At 54.6% G+C, this 24,270-nt stretch overlaps 1 protein-coding gene across 4 annotated transcripts in view; it reads right to left on the bottom strand.

Annotated features, from left to right (window-relative positions):
* The window catches only part of SH3PXD2A (SH3 and PX domains 2A), a 242,671-nt gene that overhangs the window by 57,298 nt on the left and 161,103 nt on the right, over positions 1-24,270 (bottom strand). For 2 of the 4 annotated variants that reach the window (XM_058543936.1, XM_058543935.1), the window contains exons 7-8: positions 12,192-12,236; positions 5,379-5,510 (exon numbers count right to left, since the gene is read on the bottom strand). In XM_058543936.1, coding sequence (XP_058399919.1) covers positions 5,379-5,510; positions 12,192-12,236 — 177 coding nt within the window. The remainder of the gene's footprint in view (positions 1-5,378; positions 5,511-12,191; positions 12,237-24,270) is intronic. The other 2 variants (XM_058543934.1, XM_058543933.1) reach the window with 1 other exon arrangement.

Genomic DNA, 24,270 nt, shown 5'->3' on the forward strand with positions numbered 1-24,270 from the left:
CCACCCCTTACATACTCAGAACACTCACATATAGAGTCTCAGCTCCATAAAGGCAGGAACCTTGTGGGTACGTAGCCAATCAGCACAGGGCCTGCGACAAAGCAGGTATTCAAAAACTGTGAAATAACTGAATGAGTGAATAAATGAATAAATACCATGTAAAGTATATTTCTCCCTTATAAAAAGCCTATGCAGAACTAGTTATAACAATGTTCATGAAGAAATATCTAGAAACAGAATAGATCCTCGATGTTAAAAAGATTCCAACTCACAAAATATGTGGCTAAAGAATGCATTATCTTCGACAACACAAAATAATCACTAGGACACACAAATCTGAGAAAAGCTTATTAGTTTGTCTTATTGATATTTTTCAAATAATAAACGGTTACATTTCATTAAAAAAAAAGCCCATGTAGTATGTATCATCGCCCCCTCACACTGAGGAGGAAACAGAAGTTAAGTGATTCCCACTTACATCACACAGGGTAGCATTTGATCTTAAACCTAATATTCAGATTCCTGATTCTTTGCTCTTTCCACTGTACACACAGCTGTGAAACAACAGTCACAGTCAACATCTTTTTGGGTACCTTACCCGCTCTGTATCTTCTTTTTTAAAACCTGCCCTCCAACAGCCACTGCTGAAGAGGTTGGCTAGGTAGCCATGTTTATACCCCACGGCACTTCTGGTCACAGCTGATTGGCCCAGGGCTAGACACCTGATCTAAGGTGTGCCATTCCATTGGCTGGCCAGAAACCAATCAGATTCAAACATCAAATTTTGAACTCCGAGACCCAGAGGCCATCGTCAGTTAGCGGCAGTTATCTCAACTGAAAAGTCATGCAGAATCTAGTCCTGACAAGCCAGCAGCAGGAGAACAGCTGCTGTTATGAGTGAACAGGAAGAGAAGGAAGGCTGGTCTGCAGTTAGGAAATCCCAGCTGGGCTTTAAATCCACATGGCACCCAAGAGAGAGACAGAGACAAGAGTAGCTGCTTTGGCTCATGCTGACTTCCTGATTCCCAGTCCCTGTGAGGCTGGGATCTACTTCCCACCTTTGGGTTCGGTGAGATTTTCCTACGTCCTTTCAATAATCTCTTGAGCAAGTTTGAGTGGATTTCTGTCCTTTGCTCACAACTCAATTGGGACCAAAGCATTGACCCTGAGGAGATTGAAGATTCTCAAACTCCCCAAGGCTTAGTTTTCTCACCTGTACAATTTCTCACCTGAATGGACCAGCAGAGCTCAAAATTCCTTGCCAGAAAAATGCTTTGATCTTAGATCCTTATAGCTATGTGCCTCCAAAGAAGTATAAGAACACCCAGTGTTATCACGTCGGTGCCGGGAAAGAAGCAAAGACTCAGAGAAGAAAAGCTGACGCAGGAAAATAAGCATCTGTTGACTCATATCCCCACATCCTCTCCTGGCCCCTAGTCCCGAGAAGTAAACAATCCTGGAAAGTTGGAGGCAGCTTTTTTCAACACAGAAATCAGAGCAACCAGGACCCTGCCATCACCACTGTGCCATAAATTAGACCAGATTATGTCTGTTGGAAGGTGAAGCCAATGCAGTCTTTGAGGCATAAGAATGTCCTACAAAGGCAGCATCTCAGGCACTGCTGTCTATGTCAAGGGTGGAGGGGTTTCTAAGGACAAGACAACAATGGCTGCTGCCTGCCTTGCTGGTTGGCAAAGCTAACAAAGCTGTTGAATCTTTCTGCTAGATTTGTCCCTGGTGATCAATGGAGAAAAAGAGTCCTTTTCTGGCTGGGCCCCAGGTCTACTGCTTGACCAAAAATGCTTTCCCTGAAGCCACTCAGGTCCCACTTTGGGCGTCTTTGACTTCTGTCCACCTATGCTCCCTGGAAGAGGCTTGTGCTGGGTACACATCACGCTCCTAAGCTCCTCTTAGCTGTTGCTTGTCTCCAAGTTCAAAGGAACAATTAACAAATTCCCACTACCTATGAGCACTGTGCTGGAAGGTGGGACACAGCGACATCCTTCTGCAATGATGTTCCAGGGAGCCCTGCGGTCATCTCAACCAGCCCCCACCTTTCCCCTCTTTCCAACTCGCAGCATCACCAGCTCAGTCATGATCCCACCAGGGATCAGCCCACTCTCACCCTCCCCCCACGTCCTCTGTAGAGGGGGAGAGATCTCAGCTGTTGGACTCTAGGGAAATGACCTAACCTCTTAGCCTGTTACTTCAGCCACAAAATGGTTCAAGTCCTTCTACTGCCTGGGGTCCTGCCATGATTCCAATAAAGTGATGCCTGTGAAGTGCATGGCCTGACACCTGTTGTTTACTGTTTACTGACTCTGAATTGCTTTCCAGACATACATTGCTCTTTAGACCAATGAAATTACAGAGCGCTGGCACAACCACACCTCCAAATCCCTTGGTGGCTATGGTCCCAGCCAGAGAGCTTTGATGAGCAGGCGGAGCCAGAGATGGCCAGATCCTTTTGTGAACACTCTACTAGAAGGACTTCCAGTCAAGTGAGAAGGGGACACAAGCAGAGTCCTGGCTCCCAGTGGGCAAGGCGAGGCCCTAGGGGGCAGGAATGGTGCTCAGTGGGGCTGCTGCCCCAACAATTCAAGTGGAAATGCCTCAATACGCCCACCAAGTGCCAAGGTCAAAGGCATTACAATTGAGTCTTTGTTCCAGAGTGCAAAAGCCTCACTCACCACTCCTTCCTAAGCCAGCCTGCAGGATGCACAACACACCTCCCCTCCCCCATCATCAGACGTCCAGCTTCCTTGAACTGGGAAACCACCCTCCCAAGGATCTGCAGTGCGGCCCTCTTCCTTTCTCCTCTCCACCCATGTAGCTTCTCCGGTTAAGGTGGTCATACACTCCAGGCCTCCCGGTTTCTGACAGCAACAGAGAGCATAGCTTTGCATGGTGGACATAGCACTCCAAGGTCCCTGTGTAAACAGCTTGTGCTGAACAGCTGTCTCCACCAACGGTAAAGATACAAAGTCCCAGAGAAATGGAAAAGCCACGTTCAGGGAGGCTTTCGATACCTGACACCCAGGGCCCTCTAGAGTCTCCCAGCCACTGAGTTCAGACCTGGGAGAGGGCTCAAGGAGCTCATCTGCTCTAGGCCCTGCTTCCAAGCAGCCACCAGATTATCTCCATTTTACAGAAGGGATAACTGAGGCCCAGAGGACTAAGGGACTTGAAGCCACCCAGCCTATAGGTGGTGCGTAGAGCCCTGCTTCCAAGGACAGCAGCTCCCTCAGAGGGTCTGTGTGCCAGACTGGGCTGCTCTGTGGAGTCAGGCTGCCTGAGCCCCTTCAAACAGCCCTTGGGGACTCCTCAGGAGAGGAGGTGCCTGCACGTTTTCCAGGCCTAACACACAACCCCCACTTTGCCAAGGCTCTCCCTCCCCTACTCCTAGGCAGAACTCCAAGTGTTCCCAGTGTCCTGGATGAGGATGGGAAGCAGAGGACACACACGTCCCTGGCAGTCAGGCAGTTTTATAGCAGGCTGACTTCCTTTTGTGTGGGGTCTCCTTTTCAGCCATCCTGGCTAGCGGCTGGTACCCAGAGACATGGGGCTCACTCCTCCTGCTGTTCCAGGGTTATACAGCTGTGATGACATAAGGCAGGTGAGGTGGCAGGAGGGTCCCTAAGACAGAACTCTACTTCTGAGCAGCCCTGACCCTATACGGAGAAGTGGGCTTGCCTTTTTTCGGAGCAAGCTCCAAAACAAACATCTCTCTCTCCTCGGTGGCTGCCTCCAATCGCACCACTGGAGATCCCTTCCTTTGGGTCCTGAGGTGCTTAGGGTTTCCAGAGCCAGGCCCCTAGGACAAATGCAGCTCCCCTAGGGGATGAGGAGGTGGGGCTGGTACTGTGACAAAAGTTGAAGGCAAAGCTGTGCGGGAAGGGAGGCCAGCGTGGGTACCTGGGGTGAAGGGCCCAGGCCTTATGCTGGTATGTGGCTCTGCCAGGTGAGGACTGCTGCTGCCAACCACCTTGGCGATAACTCCAGGCACAAGGGCAGAGCCTGCCTCTCTGAGAGTGGAACATGCTGTGAAGACCCCAGACTCAGGAGGGCCATGAGTCAGACCTATGTTGGCATCACAGCCCTGTTTCTCAGAGAGCACAGTTCCTGAGGCTCCTGCAGTAGGAGTCTGAACTCACTTTCCCCAGCAGGCCTACTGGGATTTCTCCAGCATCTCTACAGCTACTTGCTGCCCACAGGCATAGGAATCAGAGGCCCAGGAACATCCCTGTTCTGTTCTGCTTTTGACCGCAGGTGACTCACTTCCACTCAATTTTTCTGTGCCTCAGTTACTCTATCTATAGAATGGGCACAGCCATTCTTTGGTCTGCCTTCCTTTCTGGGCTCAAAATATTGGAAAGGAACAGAGTGGGACAGGAAAGAAGAACAGGCCCCTCCCCTCTGGGAGTGTCCTCTAAACACAGCCCAGAGAGGCTCCTATGCACGGGGCCGTCCCCCGCAGCAAACTGAAACCGAAAGAGAACATCCTAGGAACCAATTCGAGCCCCAGTAAGCTGTGGGCAAACTGCTGATGGATGTCTTGGGCCAGAGTCTGTCCCTGGCCCTGCATCTCAGACTAACAGACTCAGGCCCTCCTCTCTCCACCTGCAGAGACTCCTGCTGCAGATGGCTTGAGGCACTTGGGCCCGCTCCCCGAGAACCCTGGAACCAGCAGCCTCCTGGAGAGCCATCGGCAAGGCCCCAGACAAGACAAAGCCTCAGCTCCCAATGACAGGGCAGCTGCTGAGGACCCTCCCTGGCCCCAGGACCTGGCTTCACTCCCCTGTCTGGGCCCGCTTCCCAGGTCCTGGCAGCCTTCAGCTCAGCAGGGGGGCAGTCAGCTCCCCACCCAAACACTAGCCAACCGCCTCAGGCCTGGCCTTTCCTCAGACAATCCGCCAGGGGCCCGAGGACCCCAGACCCCACAGTGATGTCATGGCCTGCCTTCCCTACCAGCTAACCCAGTTCTCCAGCCCCCGCCTGGACCCTGACTTGGAATATGGCCCCAACATGGGAAGCTGCTGTAGAGCACCCTTAAGCTGGGTGCTACCTTCCCCATGGGCCTCAGAGGGCATGGGGACCCTGAACACAGGCTGGACAGTTACACCCACGCTGCCACCCTGGCCTTGAATTAACACGAGCTGGTCAATTACCGCGCTGTGGAGACATTCTTCCACCACCAGGCAAACTGCTGGCCTGCAGCCCAAACCAACAGGGGAAACTTCAGCCTCCTCGGCCCTCTCCCCGCCAGATGGAAATAACGTATAGCTGCAAAGGTGGGGGAGGAGGAAGGGAACAAAAACCAGCCGTTTGAGGAGCCAGGCCGGAACCCTAGTGGCCGGCCAGCCGTCCGGGGCACTCACCGCTTTCGTTCTTCTCAATGACATCCACCACCTCCCCGGCCTGGAGGCTCAGCTCCGAGTTCTCTTGCTTCTTATAGTTGGACACCACCACGTACTGTTCCAGGATCATGGGCTCGGCGTTGGTGTCGGCACCTGGCGAGGGCAGAAAGCACGCGGTGAGCCAGCGGCCAGCCATGGCCCCGCGGCCGGGGCGCCCTCTGTCCATGGGCCTCGGGGGAGGCTGCTCTGTCGCCAGCGCCACTCCGAGGGGCTGCCCGCAGCCAGGGCTCGCAGCTCACTGGGCCCCAAGGACAGGCCATATAGCAAGGCCCCACACCGGCCCGCTGTAGCGCGGGGACCGGGGGACATGGGGAGCCGGGGGACAGAGGAGGGGTGGTGGGGAGTAGAAAGAGACAGAGACGGAGGCCAAGGAAACTGAGAGGAAAAGCCTTCTGCCGTGATGAGTTAGTCCCAGCCCCGCACGAGGGAGTCAGAGGAGAGGCCTGGGGCGGACACGGTCTCTCCAGACCCCTGGGCCGCAGGGGCGCGAGGGGAGGGCCGCGAGCGGGCGGGTGGGCGGCCCATGAGGGCTGAGGCCAGAGCACAGGAGAGAGAGAAAGGCAAGGCCCGAAGGAGGGCTCCTGCCTCCCTCCAGCCCCTGTAAACCCAGAGAAAGAAAGTCAGCAGTCCTCCCCTCGGGAGGGAGAGGGAGAGAGCGGGAGAGAACGTCTCCGCAGCCAGGGCCCAGGCAAGAAGTCAAGAGGGTTTGAGGCCGCCAATCACTGGGGTTTACTCGCAACCCTTAAATAGAAACACATGAGACCCATCGAATGAGGAGCCGGGGGTGGAGGCAGGGGAGGGGGAGGAGGGCCGAGACTGTTTACTTGAAACCCAAGAAGAAAGTCCCAGCACCAGCGGCTCGCGAGCCCAGCCCACCCCCCGCCAACTTTTCCTCAAGTCCGGCTCCGTCCCTGCCCCTCGGGCTCACCCAGGCGCTGCCACCGAGCCCAAGGGCCTGGTGCAGATGGAGCAGCCCTGGGCCCGCTCTCCCAGCCCCGCTTCCAGAGGGAGCATCCTCCAGCGTCGCTGCCGCCCTCTGGCCACAGGGAGACTGACTCAGTCTCCCTCTGCCTTTAAGCTCTGGGGCTCGTGGCCAGGCTCCTGGAAGCCTCCAGCTGCCCTCTCCTGGCAGTTTCATGAAGCTCGAGGGGTCAAAAGGTGGGCTCAGCAGAAGGAGGGCAGGCGGGCAGGAAGCTCCCAAGAGCAAGCAACTTCTCTGTCCTCAGCCACTGAGCCAGGGCAACATCCATTAAGCAAGCATGGGGCTGGGAGGTGGACAGACTGGGCGCCCATCTCAGCTTACTGGCTGTGTGGTATTGGACATGCTGGGTGGAGGTGGGCATAAAACATCTAAGACAATACATGCCCTGCTAGGAGCTGAAAGGATCCAAAAACCAGAGACCTACTGGTCACTTCCTACAGGAAGCCTTCCTAGACTACCTCCAGCCCAAAGAGAATTCCTAGTACACGTAAACTGTGTCTACCCCCCTATACATTTGCCAATCTTCTGGAAGGCTGGGGGCTTCACACAACCACCCTGGCTATAGAAATGGCTGAGAGGGTCCCTAGGCACCACACGGCCCCCTTGGTGCTTCAGCCTGCAGCCACATTCCCTGCATGCCTGGGTCTAACTTGGCAAATGTTCTGTGCCAGGCATGTACACTGTCCCACTTTATTCTCATAACAACCTTCTTACGTCCCAATTTCACAAAAGGCAGCTCAGAGGCCCAGAGAGGGCAAGAGGCTTGCCCCAGCTCACACAGCTGCAATGGAGAAAACCAAATTCACTTGGTGTTTTAGGTTTAAGCCCATCTCTCTTTCCATTAACAGAACTGCCTCTGATTTCTGTTTCCAGACATCCCCTTCTTCTAGCACAATGAACCTCAACTCGGTCTCACAAAATTGCCTGGGGAGCTTTTAAAGAATACTGGTGCCTTGGGGCTGGCCGGTGGCGCAAGTGGTTAAGTGCGCACGCTCCACTGCGGCGGCCCGGGGTTCGCCGGTTCGGATCCCGGGAGCGCACCGACGCACTACTTGGAAAGCCATGCTGTGGCGGCGTCCTATATAAGGTGGAGGAAGATGGGCACGGATGTTAGCCCACAGCCAGTCTTCCTCAGCAAAAAAAGAGGAGGATTGGCAGATGTTAGCACAGGGCTGATCTCCTCACAAAAAAAAAGAATACTGGTGCCTGGGCCCCACCCCTGAGACCCAGATTTAACTGGTCTGGGGTATTTTTTAGACACTGGCTCCTCCCCCGTGGTTCTTAGGTACAGCCAGGGGTGAGAAGCACTGCCTAGATCTTTGGGTCTTTCCATTGCGGAGGCTCTATTCAACCTGGGGCAGGGGGCAAAGGAGGGGAAAGAAACCCCCTGCCCCTGGCAGTTTGCCACGAGGTGTGGGCCCCACAGCCCCAGCTCAGCCCTCTGGAGACCCAGAAGGGACGCTGCCACATGGATACATACAAGCACAGCCCCAGGCAGCCCCTCCAAAGCCAGGATTGTATTTCAGGCAGAAATGCAACCAACAGCTGGGCAGCAGGGCCAGCCCAGCCCTGCACTTGGATGGGGCCAGCTTCTGCGCCTGCTCTGCCAGCCGGACAGAGGCCGCACTGGGCACAGCGCTGACAGACACTACCTCCTACTGTGCCCCTGGGGGACATCAGTGCCTCTGTGGCCAAGAGCACTTCTTAAGTGCACCCAGCACAAAAAGGGCCAGCCCCTCCCTGTGGGATACAGGGGCTCCCTTTCCAATTTGTGCGAAAGGAAAACTCGATACAAACAGAAGAGAGGGGTTCCCCAGCAGGTTAGAGAGCTTGCAAATCCTGAGAGCGCTCAGATTATACCGAAAAGCAACAGCGAGTCCTCGTTAGGGCTCACTCGCGGTCAGCACTGTGCCAAGTGCCCGACCACATCATCCTGCTGTCTCGTTTGATCCTCATGACAACCCTGTGCGGTAGGTCCTGTTATGTACCCATTTTACACACAGGCAGACTGAGACTCATGAGGGTAAGTAATTTTCCTAAGGTCACACGGCTGGGACTGAACCCAAGCCCACCTGACCCTGTTGCTTGTGTTCTGAACTTCTGCACTGTACACAACCTACAGAGAGCCACTTGTCCCCGGTTTCCAAGGAGGGACCCTGCCTCATCCTATCCCCCCGAGACTGAGTGTGGGTTCCTGTTGACTCTTGCTACATCCATTGACCAGATCACAGTGCCCATTAGGTGGCAGGAACTCAGTGAGTGTTTATGAAATGAATGGACGAAATGAATGAACAGGCAGGCAGACGAACAGAGTGATTTAATGGTTTGTTTGGAGCCAACACAGATAAACCAGGCAGGGCCTCACCTCTGAAATCTGGGAAAACTAGACAACTCAACTCTGGGAGGGAGAAAGGGGAGATGGGGAAACAGATGCACAGAGGAGCAAGGAGCGATGGGTTTGTGGCCAGAAGCTTCTAGAGAGGACAAGTGGGGTGCTGGGAGTGGAGAGACATCCGTTCATTTTGATCTAAGCCAAGGAAATCTGAGGCAAGATTTCAAAGAGGGGAAAAATCCACATACCCCCGCCCCCAGCTCCTTGGAAAATTGGCCTGAGCTTTCTGCAGACTGACACTCTGCGACAAAGGTAGAAAAGTTAAGAAAAAGTTCTCCAGGCATTCTAGAGCACAGAAGACAGGTGGCGGCACTTCTTGGAGGCTACTCCAGAGGCTGTGGGACGGGATAGATGGACACACAGACAGACACTGTCCTCCTGGCTCCCCTCCCCTCCCCCAGCACACGCAGGCTCCCAGCTCGCTCTCTCTGGCATCTGCCTCTTAGGGTGTTGCCTGCCTGGGGCTGCCCGGGCGGGCGTGAGCTGGGAGCAGGTATCCAGATGAGAAACCACTCAGCAGGCGGGCCGGTGGGTGATGTCATCCCACAGAGGCTACTCTGGATCCCCTCCCAGCCAAGGCCTGGAAAATTGGGGGCTGAAGGAGTGGGCCCAAGGGAGGGGGAGGGGCAGTGGAGGGAGCCTCCTGTCTTCAGAGGGGAAGGGTTTGGCAGAGGCATGGAGAAGGGGTGTACCTCTTACAGAGAGCAGAGCCCCTCCCAGGTTGGAAGGGGACTTCATCAGACTCTCATCCAGGGGTGGGCCCTTGTGCCTTACTAGAGCCCCTGGCTGGATCTGTTGGGGCTCCGGCAGCTCCCTGGAGCCCTGCCCCACCCTTGCCTCCCACTGCATCCCTCCAACTACCACCTGGATGGACCCTTGGCTCCGGCCTGATCCTGGCTGCCAGCTTACACTTCTAAACGAGGCTTTTGCCAAGGCAGTCCCCGGCTCCAACACTTTCAATGGGTCCCTGTTGCTTATAGAATAAAGGCGAAAATAGTCTTTCTTGACAATCTGAGCTCCCCAAGTTCCCTGACACACAGCCCCTCTGTTCCAGGTAACATTCATGATTCAACACACGTGTATTGAGCACCCACTATGTGCCAGCCACACTGTTCCATGCAGGTTCTTACTTCCAAGCCTTTGCTTTAGCTGTTCCCCCGGCCTGGAATGCCTTCCCTTCTACCAATCCCAATTCTGCCATCTCTGCCCCTCCAGGAGTCACCTGATCGCTGCAGCCGCAGCGCTTGCTCCGGTCGAGTACTGGATTTTTATGGGGCCCTGCTTCCCACCTAGACCATGTGCTTTAGACAAGAGTCTCTGTGATGAGAGTAGACACCAGGATTGGCACCAGAGGACAGGGCATTGGACACAATAATTGCCCGAGATTCATGATGCAAAAGCAGAAAATTGGAGTCATAGAGTCTGAGTGCCCTTACTAGCCCTGTGGCCCTGGGGAGGACACAACCCCTCTGAGCTTTAGCTTCCTCATCTGTAACCAGGAACAACAACAGTACCTACCTCACTGGGTGGTTCTGAGCATGGTATGAGGTGACAGGGTTAATGCCCTATGTAAACTACAGACGGCGTTTATGAAGCAAACAGGAAATGGGAGATTTGGGGAGGAGCAGGGGGCGTTTAGGTTCCTCTGAGCCTCACAACCAGCAGGCGGCTCAGGGCAAGGGCCACAGGCACCAGGAGAAGGGCAGCCGCAGCTGTGTTCCTGCAACACACCTCTCTCTCTCAGACCCCACCTCCTGGCAGGCAGTGGGCACTTGCCAGCTGGAGAGCCAGATCAGAGACCCCTGGGCCCACTCTGGGGTGGAGACCAGGTTACGCAGCTGAGGACCCTTATCTATAAGGATCTCCAGCGTCAGCCCCTTACCTCTGAGTTTCCTGTCTCATCGAAGTCTCCAGTATTCCAGATGGGGAAACCAAGGCCCAGAGAGAGCTGGAGACTTGCCCAGGTCTCCAGCCCTGGCCTCCAACTCTGGCTGGTTTCTCGGGCCCACACCACCTCCCCTCAGCTTTTCACTCCAAACAGCTGGGCTCATCCTGAGAAGCCAAGCCCTGTGGTGGCCCTGGCCCCAGGCTCCCCATGCTCTCCACGACCCTCCCAAACCCTGGGCATCCTACCAAAGTCCCTCTAGTACCTCACAACTGGTTCCTCCCAGGCCTCGGCCTGCCGGCTTCTCCACAGGCCTCGGGCAGCCAGGCTATACGTCTGGTGAATAAAATGTACTGCTGTGGGCCAAGCAGGCTCTGGCTCTCTGGCTTGTGGAGAGGGAAGAGAGGGACAGGAGCCCAGCAACTGGCTCAGGCCCAGGCCCTCGTCACAGGCAACACCAGGATGATTGCAATGAGTCCTGCTGCCTGCTGCCTTCTCTGGCCCCTCTCAGGAGGCCTACCTCCCCTCCCTGCCCACAGCTGTGTGTGTGGGGGGGGGCTGAGCCTCAGGCTCTGACCCCTGGGGCTAGCCCAGCCCCCCTCTGACCCCTGACCCCTCTGTCTGGTCCCCCAACCCCTGAGCCTGAACCTCTGCTTTCAAGTTTGGGCTGGGAAAAGGGGGTCAGGGAGCACTCTCAGAGATGGAGGACCCTTCCGGAGGTCCCGCCCCTCTGCCTACCACCATCTCCTTCAAGCAGCTGAGAACCCTGCTGGCCAGGTTTTCTGCCATTGTCCAGTAAGACAAAGACAAGCTCCTGACCCCTGGTCTAGCTCTGCCCAGACACAGGCCCAAGTCCCTGAGGCCCCACAGGCCCCATCCCAGGCCAGGCAGCCCAAAGCCTGGAAAGGCCTGAAGCCAGAGGCAGCTCCCAGCCCTGGATCCCTGCGTGGGGGCTGTGATCTCTGTCACAGGGCTCCAGGCCCGGTGTCAGGGACTTCAGCTCTCTGCCTCAGTTTAACTGCCTGAAGCGATATTCATCACCTCTGGCGGGCCCATCTCACAGGATGGCCACTTGGGTTAATGCTGAAGATGATGGGAGCCTCATCATCACCTGAGCATTTTCTGTGTGCCAGGCTCCTGTGAGGTGGCACTGCATCCGCTCAGAGAAGTTACGCAACCCGCCCAAAGCGGCATAGCCAGGACGTGGCAGAGCTGGGATTGAAACCCACATACTCCAGGTCCTGAGTGCATTTGCTCACACACTCTGCCACGTGGTCATCACCCATCAAAGGGCTCCAAGGCTGGATCTCAGACCTAAAAAGGGTTAAAAGGAAAGCAGAGGGTACAGCCAGTGGAAGGGCAGGAGAGGGCTGAGGAGACACCCGAATGCTGACAGAGAGCTGCTACACGTCACAGGGAAGCGTGCGGACAGCAGCCGGCGGCACTGGCTCCCACACATGCATGCTTGGGACATACACGTTCCCTCACAGGCACTCACATGCACACAGGCAGTACCTGTCACGTCCTTCTTGGGAGACTCAGTCCAGCTGGAGAGCCACACTTCCGAGTCCCCCGAGAGCAAGCAGCAGCAGGAGAGGAGAATCAGAGGAGGAGAGAGAACCGTTAGGCAGGCAGGAGGTCCACCCGGCGAGTGGAGTGGCTGCAGGCGCCGCGTTGGGCCGGCGGCGGAAGGCGGGGGAGGGGAGGGGAGTGATTTCCTGGCCCTGGTCTGGCTGTGGGGCGTGGGCCGGAGTGATTACAGAGGCGCTGGGACACAGCCGGCTGGGACGGGGATAATGAGGTGTCTGGCGAAACGCAGGAATCCTCTGTAGCACAGAGAATCCTACACAATCCTGCCTGGAAGAGGGCCCATGGGTTATCACTATCCTGGAGAAGCCTGGATCTTTCTCTCTGGCCATGTGGGTGGCTAGCCTCACAGGGCCCGGTGGCTCCAAGGATCCTCACAGGCCAGCAGGCTCAGCAGCCTGGACCTGGAACCTCAAACACGAGGGTCGGGGAGCCCAGACCCACCATTGGGCCCGAATGTGTTGTCCAGCCCTCGCCCCCGCCCCACCCCCTGAGGAAGACAGGCCCAGCAGAATAGAAGGAAGCCTCACTTTAGAGAGTCTCACCCCCCAACTCCAGCCCAGAAGGATGGGGACCTTTAGTGACCAAAAGAGATGAGGGCTCTCTTCCAGGCTCAGACAGTCGTGTCTGATCTGGGCCTCAGTTTCCGCATCTATGAAGTGAGGTTAAAAACTGTCCTCCTGCTAAGAGGAAGGAGCGAAGTCAAATCACCTAAAAGAACATACAATTATGAGACGTGATACGGTAACATTATAATGAGGTAGAAAGCTCTTAGGCTCATCAACAGTGGGGACATTTTTAGAGCATCAGTGGGTCAACATGTGAGGAGCACCGACAGTACCCACAGTGTACACTGGCGCATTCACTCCCCATGACGATCCCTTAACTGGGCATGCATTTTTACCCCATTTTACAAGGGAAGATTCTGAGTTCAGACAGGGAAAGTAACTGGCCCAAGTTCCCACGAGCACAGAGCAGCAGAGCCAGAAATGGAACCAGGTCTGGGAACATCCCGGCCGGTGCTTTCTCTGCTGCTGCTTGTCGCCTCCAAAGGACCACAGTGCTGGCTGCAGCGGAGACAACGAGAAGGAAACACTGAGATGTACGTGTGCGAGGCAAACCCTCGCACTGTGCACCCAGCGCTGGCCAGGAGAGCTGCCTGACCCAATGCCAGATAGCAACAATAATCCTAACAGCAGCAAATGTTTATACAGCATTTACCGTACGCTAAGTATCGTGCTGAACACTTGCATATGGTAACTCATTTGTGTTTCACAATAATCCTATAATGATAAGATACTCCTTCCACTTTGCAGATGGGGAAAATGAACCAGAGAGGTTAAGTAACTTGCCCAAGGTCACACAGCTAGTACAGTGTCCACCTCTTGTGGGGACACAGACCTCAGAGACCTCAGGCAATCAGTTTGACACCGCTCACCATTTGAAGCAGCTAACTCTCCCTCACTCAGCAAGCCACCTTCCAGCTGCAGGTCGGCTTGCCATGTAGGACTGGGAAGCCTGGTCCTTCCAGCTCTCACCGTAAACCAACAGAACAGGGCTCTGGTGGGGACGTTTAGTGAGGCCTCAAGAGTCTGACTGGATTCAAATCCAAGCTCTATCCCTTTGAGGAAGTTACTTAACCTCTCCAGACCTGTTCCCTCACCTGTAAAAATGGAGATGAACTGATATGCTTACCTTCTAGGTTGCTGTGGGGATTAAATAAGGTAATATGCAATGAGTGCCCCAGTATATAGTCAGTGCTCAATGATAGTTAGCCACCATTGGCAACATTTACCATGAGCTTGGTTCAATCAGCTCTGGGGGCCCCAGGAAAACCACACTCCTAGAGCTACAAGGAGAGAACCGGACGGTGTTTGATACTGGATGCACCAAGAAAATGCTGGCACCTGGTTAGAAATCCCTCCTCGTACACACCCCCAGACACCAGTCCAGCTGACACTGGGGGCAGAGGGACTCCGGGGGACTACACCCAGAGACAAATCTGTGGCCAGAGCCTCTCCCTGGGCCTAGCAGCCCGACGCCTCCCTGGGCAGCAGGAGTGCTGTGGCCCTGCTTTCCAGCCCTGGTGGGGCTGAGACAAGGTGGATACACCCTGGCCCCTGAGGCTTTAAGCTGGTGTGGCCGAGTGGGTCTGAGTTCAGAATGTGAGGCTTCATCGCCTGGTGCCACATCTTTTGGGGGCTATAACTTCCTATCGCTGTACCCCAGATGTGGCGAAGTGGGCTGCCCCTTGGCAAGGCCATCCTAACCCCCCGGGCAGGCCTAGGGCCAGGCCCATCCCAGCCCCATCTGGCCCCACACAGCCCTGTGCTGACCCAGCTATGAGGTTACCCACACCTCTCTCCATCTCTGCTGACTTGGTTACTTTGTACACCTTCCTTTTTGGTTTCTTTTGGGGTTCTTCAGAAGGAACCTTTTTGGGAAATGCTAACCTCCTTCAGTGAGGCAAAGGGAATTATTTCACCTGTGCCTGGAGAACCCAAGAAGACTTGTTCTGCTAGAACAAGGGTCGGCAAACTTTTTCTATAAAGGGCCATAGAGTCAATATTTAGGCTTTGTGGGCCATGAGGTCTCTGTTGAGACTACTCACCTCTGCTGGTGTAGCTCAACAGCAGCCCCCAACAATTGGTAGAAGAATGAGTGGGCAGTGTGCCAATAAAACTTTATTTACAAAACCATGTGGTGGGCCAAACTTGGCCTGTGAGCAGAGGTTTGCCAACCCCTATGCTAGAAGATGAGGGCTATCAGGGAGGGTGAGCTGCTCTTGTCATCAGGGGGAGATGCTCCAAAACCCTAGGAGAGAAAAGTGGGGACCCCCAGCCCACCTACACTAAATGCTTACAAAGTCTTTGCTGCTTGGATGATTTTTTTCAAGAATCATCTTGAAGGCTGTGAGGCCCTTCCAGGACCTTGGGGTTTGGGCATTTGGGCAGGCAGTGGGGAGTGGACAGGAAAAGATCCCTCAGCCTCTGGAAACTGAGCCCCCACCACTGCGCGTGGAACAACCCAAGCTCATGCCGGCCCCCTTCACCCCCCATAAGCAGGTCTTCCCTTCTCTCTCCAAAGGAAAATGGGAAGTGGACCAGAAACGAGCCTGTCTTTTTAAAATAAAAGTCTTTTTAAAGCACGATTTATTTCTCAGGCCCCTGGATCCACAGAATTAATCCAGTTTCGCTGCTCCCATCCCAAACTCCCCCCTTTGGAGTGCCTTCTCTCCAACCCACCAAGCAAGCCCTCTCCCAGGGTGGGAAGGACCCCTGCCTCTGCCTCATTACAATGAACAGAGGGGAGCCCTGGCTCAGAACCCCGGCCCTCCGGCCAGGAGGCAGACGAGGCTGCTGGCTCGGGGCTGGGAAAACGGAGAGGCAGAGAGACGGGGTGAAGGAGCGAGAGGCAGGCACAGCCAAATGAGCAGCTGTGACCGACACAAACCAACTGCTTCCTGCCCTCCCTGCTGTCTCTACCTCCCTCTCCTCTGGGGACAGAACCAAGGGCCTTACAGAGCAGGGTCACAGGGCCTGGTGGAAAGCGAAGGGTCCCAGACTAGGAATCTGCACAACTCGTTTTGCTGAGAACTAGCTGTGTGACCTTGGGGAAGTGACTTAACTTCTCTAGGCCTCAATGCTCACATCTGTAAAATTAAGCATTTAGGCCTACTGATCTCCAAGGTACGTGAACTCTTCCAGAAGAAACCTGCTAGTCTCCAAACACAAGTGCACCACAGCTGAAACAAATCTTTCCAGAGAAACAGACTGCCTTTCCAGGGAAAACTACTTGAGTGTGCGCTCAGTATATGGAAACTCAAGTGAAAAAAGCAAACAATTCAGGAGGCATAGACGGCAGAGAACTGAGGCAAGAATTTTTTTTAAATCTTGTTTCTTGTGCTTACTCTGCCACTTAGCTCACCGATTCTGGGGCATTTAGCAAATCTCTGAGCCTCTTTTTACTTCTGTAAAATGGGGCTAAAAATACCTACCCTGTCTTTTTCATAGGGTTGGGTTTTTTTGTTTGTTTGTTTTTTAAAGTTTTTTTTTTTTAATTTTTTCCCCAAAGCCCCAGTAGATAGTTGTATGTGATAGCTGCACATCCTTCTAGTTTCTGTATGTGGAACTCGGACTCAGCATGGGTGGAGAAGTGGTGCGCCGGTGCGCGCCCGGGATCCCAACCCCGGCCGCCAGTAGCGGAGCGCGCGTACTTAACCGCTAAGCCACGGTGCCGGCCCCTGTTTGTTTTTTTATTTTTTCATTTTTCACTTTTGGTGAGGAAGATTGGCCTTGAGCTAACATCCATGCCCATATTCCTCTACTTTATATGGGACACCGTCACATCATGGCTTGACAAGCAGTGCGTCAGTCCACGCCCGAGATTCGAAGCTGCGAACCCCAGGCCGCTGAAGTGGCACGCGTGAACTTAACCACTACACCACCAGGCTGGCCCTATAGGGTTGTTTTAAAAGTGAAATGGCCTAATGCCTGTGGGAGGTTTTGGAGGGGTAGGAATTAGGCCTCTGGGACACAGAAGGGGAGCGGGTGATAGGGACAAAGCTGGTGACTAAAGCAGTGTGTGCCTGGGAGACAGAAGGCAAGGAGACAGGGTCCCTCCCTTGGCCATCCCACAGCACTCACGTCCCTGCCCCGCCATTCCTCCCGGCTTGCAAGAACAGCAAGATTCCAGGCTCAGAGAAAACCAGGTACCTGCAGGTCCTGGCCAAACACTGTGACCTGAGGACACTTAGATGCCGACCCTGATTCTTGTCAGGTCCAGGTGATGATGAGAAATCAAAGAACAATACTCCAGCTGCCCCTGCCTTTAAGAAAGTTCCCCCAAACACAAATACACCAAGTACCACAAAAAACACACCTACATGTGTGTGGATAGACCTACGTTAGGAAAGGGACTCTTATTGGTTCGTAATAAGCTCTCTTTTAGCCTTGCATAACTCCAGAGCAGTGAGAATTGGGTTCAGTTTACCCAAATCTAGTCTCAAACCATGTTTCCAGGAATCCTTCCCTGGTGTAAAGCAAGTCCCACCCATGCAAACTAATAAATCCAGAGTGGGCTGCGAGCCCAGGTGGGAGAGACAGGAGCGAGAACATCCAACAGCACAAAGTCCTCGGAGAACGAAAGCAAACCAAGGGCTCAGGGGGACCAGGGCAGGGTCACCCGCCTTATCGGCTTACACAGTCCCCGCCCCGGGCTCCTGGGAGGGGAGGAGATGCAGGGACCCTGCCAGGGGCCCTGAATGGAATGCACCCCCCCCCCCCCCCCCCCCCCGTCTTCTGCATGTCTTTCCGTTCTTCGATATCTCAGCACACTGGAGCAGTCAAGACCTCTCCCTCTCTGGGAATTCTATTGTTGTTACCTCACCGCAGCCTTGAACTGGTTTCTAAATATCTGCTGTATTCTAGTCTTTTCTCTCCTTTTGTACAACTAAACTTTGCACAGGGCTAGATTTCTTAGGTTTCCTATAGACTCCCCATGTTTCCTTGCTTTTTTGACTAGGCCACCAGGAAACTCAGCCATTGCTTTCAGGCATCAACTAATTAGGACCTAATTAGTTATTTAATAGCAGTCATAGAAGGAGCTCCTTTTCCATGAGTAGAGCACACATCTTGTTGCAGGTGCTGTACTGTCACAGGCACAGAGTAGCTCAAATCTTTACAGCAGCCCTACAGGGCTAACAGTCCTTCACAAAGAAGTAGTTCCTTTACAAAGAAGGAGGTTGGCTTACAGGATATATTCACTTTAGGGGGGCCTGAAATAGGTCCTCATCTCAGAGCAGCAGAAAGAGAGGCACAACAGTGAGAGTGACAATGAATGCCATCTGGGAAAAGCATGGCATGGGTTAAGATGGCTAAGACAGAGGACAAGCAATAGTTCCAACATGACTTCCAACCGAAAGTCACATGGACAGAAGTGTGGAAGGGTACCACTGTGCGGGGCGTGAACTGCTGCTCACGTGGGCAACTCTGTGCAGCTTGCTCCAGGGTGAGCAGCAGCCTCCGGCTTGTCGTAAATACCTGTGGCATGAAAAAAATCATGCCCTTGGACTGAACAGGTGAGGGGTTAATGCTGCTACAGTAGCAGCTCAGACCCCTGGCCCTGCCTCCTGCACTCACAGCCTCCACGGCAGGGCTGGCTTCAGGTGGGTGTGATCAGGGCAGCTGCTCAGGGCTTCCCGCTTAGAAGGGCCCTGCACTTGGTGTAACGCTCTTCTGCCCCCCATTGGAAATCTTTAATAATTTATGAACAAGAAGCCCTGTAAATTATGTATCTGGTCCTGCCCAAGGCCTGCGGGTTCTGGGCCACAGAATTCTGAGCTAAATAAATAGAAGGACTCCAGAAGAAACTCAGGATGGCTGAATTTCTGATGGATATCATCTTAAAGACAGAAGGCAAATCCTAAATGGGAAGACAGGCTATTGTTTGTCCCCAGGTCCCCTCCCCCCAACATCTCTGGCTTCTTGGTGGTACCCCAAAGGCTGGAAGGAGCATTTGGGGACTCAGGACCAGAGAGGGGAAGAAATTGGCCTAAGAACACACAGAAAGTGAGTGGAGGGCTGGGGCTAGAACAGTTACACCAGCTCCCACTTTCTTAACACTCATGCTTGCCATTGTGCTAAACGTCTCATGAGCACCATCTAATTTAATCCTTACGACAATCTGTATCTCACAGATGCAGAAAGTGAGGCTCAGGAAAGTTCTGGTTCTTCCCAAGCCCCCACAGCGAGGAAGTGATGGGCCAGACTTGAGCCCAGGCATGCTGGCCAGGAAGTGGGAACAAAAGGGCCTAAAAAGGGGACTTCGTTCTCTGGATCCTCCCTTGCCCTTGGCCAAGGGAGGCTCATTTATTTCTTCTGAGCTTCTCTTTGTGAATGCAGCCATATTCCTATTTATTTTGCTCTCAGTAAGAAGGGGCCTGCCTCTTTCCCCAGGAGCTGCCTTTCCGAGAATCCAGGGTCCAAGTGGGGGCAGCCCAACCCGGGGCAGGAATGCTCTGCTGACCTTCTGGCCGCTGAGCTATGCAGTCAGAGAACAATCAGTTCCCCTGCTCAGGTGGGGAGTGGGATGGGGTAGGGGGCTGAGGCTGGAGCCATTCCATGGCCCCTTAGGGACCAAGTCCAAGTCTAAGGGCGCCCACCTAGGCCACGGCTGGGGCCAGCAGAGACAGCCCAGCCCATGTGGGTGTGGGCGGAGAGGGCCAGGATGCCCCCGGGAGCACTGCAGCTGCCCAGAGGGGGCTGCCCCAGCAGGGGGTGGCGGGCAGGTCCACCACTCTCCTTCCACCCTGCTGAAAAGACCCAAAGCTTCCTGGTTAAGGACAGGAGCTGTGGTTAGTCAGAGGCACTGAGGGCGGACAGAGGGGTGCTGGGTGGGGAGGTCGGTGGGGTTCTGAGCCTCTGTTCTCACAGCTGCTGCCTGATCCTACAGCAGCCCCTTGGGTCGCAGCCTCCTCCTCAGTTCTCAGGTTCTCACCTCTTCCCATGCCGGGGCGTTGGTGTGTAGAGAAGAGACAAACTCAACACTGTTCAGAGTTCCGGGATCCCAGCCACTCCCCTCCCTGGGGTGGTCTGCCTTGGTGGTCCTCCCCCACTTACTGGGATATCCCCCCTCCAATTCCCCCACCCACCAGCTCCCCCACCCAAAGCCGGTATCTCAGCAGAAACAGGGGCCAGTGAAGCAGGATAAAGTGAGCAGCCGCTGGGTCTCCAGCCCCCCAGCTTCCCAGCCCATCTCCCTCCCTGGCTCAGTCTCCACAAGAGCAGGAGTGAATGATGGAGTCAACAGCAATGGACCCAGGACCGACATTCCCATCCCAGGACGACAAGAAGTAGAATGTTTTATTTTCTCCAGACTGGACTCTTGCTATCAGATTATCAATGAATCAACCACCAACTATTTAATGAGCATCTACCACGTGCACAGTTGGGGGCCCCTGGCCATGACCAACTCATTCCCCACCGTCTGTCTCCAAGCTTCGGAGATGGGGCACAAATATTTACGACCAGACACTTTCCCAGGCGTTCCTGTCTGCGTCAAGAGTCAGGTAGGTTTGGGGGAGTCAGTGTGGCTCCCTCATCCACCTGCCTGGCACTGTTGGGGCTGCCACTCAAGTGCACCCTCACTCCACAAGGCAGGCCCGACTGGATGGCAGGCTGGGGCCAGGCACAGCAGGCTGGGCCCTGGGCGGGTGGTCCGGGTAGGAGATGCAGCAGGGCTGAGCTGGGAGGCCTTGAATCTGTAACTGGACCCCGCCTCTGGGGCAGGGCTCGAATGCTGCCGCTGACATCTGGCTGGACACTGCCATTGACTGGAGCAGGAAGGGGGTGGCGATGAGGGGGCAGAGGGTAGGGGCAGAGTTCACTCCTGAACTGAGGTTGCGGCTCACCCACTCGTCAAGGGTTGCCGACCTCCGTTATCTTGCCCTAGGCAGGATATCTGTATTGTTCGCTGACAGTGTCAACTGGCTCCAGAATGTTGGGTTGGTTCTGTAATCTTAGCAAGTGTCTGGCACACAGTAGGTGCTAACTCAAAATCTGTTATGAGTCTCTCCAATCAGATCTGACCCTTCAGGGTCTTAACCCTGTCATCATCCTCACAGCCCCCTGAGCACAGTAGGTGGTGCCCAATAAATCCTCAGTGACTGAGGGAAGGATGCACACCCACTGCGCTCAGTCCGAAGGGTTTCTTGGGGAAACTGAGGCCTGGCTCACCCCACTGCCCCAGGGCCTTCTTGGCACCCACAGCCCTGCACTCTGTCTAGTCCAGGTTTTGCCTCTGGAGCCACACACAGGTCCTCTCAGGCAGGGAAAGACCCTGAGCCTAGCTTGTGCCGGGCAGAGTGGCTCACGGGCAGGTCCCCAAGCCCGGCAGAAGACCTCTGGAAGGCTGCTGGCTTCCAGCATCTGCTGTAAAACTCTTCAAAGAGATTTTTTAAAAAAACTTATCCATAACCAATATGGTCTATGGCAAGATGGATGTTGCAGGAAATGGGAGTCTGAGCAAGAACAACTGGCTTATCTACAACGCCTGGTGGGAGCAGGGCTCAGCAGCGCTCGGAGGAGCCCCCGTGATGTGTACCGGAGCCCCTGGGCCTCTCCTCTCCCCATCCCTCCCCTGCTCTGCGCAGGTCTGGACCAATCCCCTGAGCTCTCAGATGCCACGTAAACAGAGCAGTGTGGGTGTGTGTGTGTGTATGTGAGCACACACACACACATACATCACTGCCTGGGAAATCCCCACATCTGGCTCTCATGTGACCGAGCTATGCCCAGAAAGCCACAGCTGGGAGGGCCTGGAGGGTCAGGGTCAGGAGTGTGTGAGCTCTCCGGGGAGCACGGAGTTAACCCTTTGGCACCACAGCAGAGGGTTTCTGGCTAATGCTGAGCTTCCACCCTGGGGAGAAGCCAGGAAGGAGACCAGTGCTCAGAGGGCCCTGGCCTGGCTCACTGCACAAGTGTGGGTCCCCCTGGTCTTCACCTGCGAAAGGGCTGCTCTTTCTCTGTCCTGTCAGTTCTGGTCAACCATCAGCCACTGGGGAGACCACTGCCTGGAGATTTCTCTCCTAATGGACCAGCCTGTTACTCAGATATTTAACGAGCACCTCCCAGCACCAGGCCCTGGAGTAGAAGTCAGGATTCATGCCCTCCTTGCACAGGCATGTGTCCCCCAGGAGCCCTCTGGAAGCCAGAGTCCTCCTAACGATAAGGAAAGGGTCAGAGGCGGCTTTTGGGACAAGCTCTCTCCAACCCAGGCACATGTATTAATTTTACAGTTAGAACTTTTTAAGCTTCAAGAACTTGAGCAAACAAGTGGCCATCTGCAACAGTCTCTCTGAAACAGCACCCAGGAGGGACTCTGTGCCTCAGCCCAGCAGAGAAGACGTGGCCCACTCGGACAGCTAATGCTGAGACTGAGCAGGCGTCCTCTGTAGGCTGCTCTCCCTCTCCTCCCGGCTGACTCATCAAAAAGCCTCAGTGACCAGGAGTGGAAAGCCTTGCTCCGCACCCCGGGCTGGGCTGTGCGCCTCCCCTGAGGCTGCCTCTCACTCTGCCCCACCACCACCGTATCATCACTGCTGCTTAATTTCCTACCTCCTGGACCCACTGAGGGTCCTGAGGACAACGACCTCATCGGATCCATCTCGGTGTCCCTTGGCTTCTGCTGCAGGGCCTGGCAGGAGGAGGTCCTTGCATGGTCACTGGACCAATCTACCAGACAGCCATGGCCAGTGAGGCAGCTGCAGGTCTGGCAGGAGCCGTCTAGTCCTACAAGGGAAGTCTAGTACCAGCGTCCATTCAGAAACTTGCTGCCCATCAATTCGGCCCTCAAGGGGTCCCCCTCCCCCCGGAGAGCTGCCACCAGTGTCGACTGAGCCGTGGGCTAAGAGCAGAGAGAGCAATGGAGGTCATGAAGAAGCTGGGGGAAGGGCCCTCTCAATCAGAACCCTGCGATCAAACGCAAATGAGAACTGATGGAGGGCTCTCGGAGCCACTAGGCTCCAGGGAGGGACGGTGTACGGCAGCGGGCCGGCAGACCAGGAGAAGGACTTGTCCCACCCTGAAAGATCTGGGACGAGGAGCATTAATGTCTGCATGTTTGCAAGGTTTCCCCGGGGGGCCGCTGCCAACATACAAAGACAGTCTTAGTTTGGTCTCTTGTCACGAGCCTGTGATCACAGCTTCACGAGGACCTCGCCCTCCTGCCAGGAACAGTTATGCACCCAACCCTGACCCTGATCCAACACTTGGGGAACCTAAGGTGGTCCAGGGCTGAGCTGAGGAGATCCTGGAGAACGGAGAAAGGCAGCCCCCAGAGACCTGCAGGGGCTTCTCCGACAACAGGCCCTCATTAGCCAGAAGATCATAAAGAGGTGGCGGCTCTTCCTTCTGAACACAGGGAAGGGAGGGGACTTTGTGACACGGCTCAGTTTTCTTGGTACAAGACTCCAGCTCTAACAGGAACAAAATACATCTTTGTACCAGCTGTTTGGGTCACACGCAGCAATGACAAGATCCAGGGGGCAAAGCATAAAGAGTTGGGGAAAAAAACACTTTTCTCCCTGCAAACTTCTAAGTTTTACTGAAACTTTGGAAAATTTTTCTTTGCCTTCACATTTCAAAACTGACCAATCATACCACGAGACAACTAAGTTACACACGCCACATTTCTGTTTCTAAACAAAGTAACTTTAGATCAGAAAAAGGTGCTAAAACAATAAGTAATGCACATTTCCCCCAGATCTTTGTTTTTCCACTGGCTTCGTCATTACTGGAAATGTTTCCTCTTCTGTCACATGTCTATAAACCAAAAAGCCGAAGTGAAGAACAAGCTCTTTTCTGGCTGAAGGCCACGGTGGGAAGCATTTCTTTGCTGGACCACAATGTGGGCATTTCCTCCCCCAAGAAGAAAACCCTGTGGAACTACAAGGCAGCTGGAGTCTCGTCACTGCCTCCTAAGGAGGCCAGAAGGGAGGTCAGCGGCTGGGCAGGCCCCTTAGATAGCCATTCTCCCAGGCTGCGAATGCTGGGCCAGGGTTTCAGCAATAAGAGACTTAGAATCCTGTCCTCTGACTGGTCTCCCTGTCCCACGTTTGCCCAGCCTCCAACTTGGGCGACAACTGAATGCATCTTCCAGGAGCAGCCCCATTTAGTAGGAGTCCATCATGGGGACTCCAATCCTTCCCCCACCTCACTGCCTGTCTACTTTGAACACCGCCATCAACTCACATGGATGACCCATCCCAAATTCAACCCTGGCTTCATCTCAGAATCCCTGGGGAGCCTGTCAATAATGCCAATTCCTGGGTGCCACCTCCAGAGATGCTGATTCAGTAGGTCTGGGTAGGGCTGGGGAACCTGTGCTTCAGTGAGTAGCCTCAGGATTCTGAAGCACCCCTCCGGCCTTTGTACATGCTGTTCCCTTCCAGACCACCTTTCTATTTTCCCAGCAGGAGAAGCTGGGTGATAGGAGCGAGGAAGCAGAG

Source organism: Diceros bicornis, chromosome 6 (assembly GCF_020826845.1).
Source record: "Diceros bicornis minor isolate mBicDic1 chromosome 6, mDicBic1.mat.cur, whole genome shotgun sequence".
Taxonomy (NCBI): Eukaryota; Metazoa; Chordata; class Mammalia; order Perissodactyla; family Rhinocerotidae; genus Diceros; species Diceros bicornis.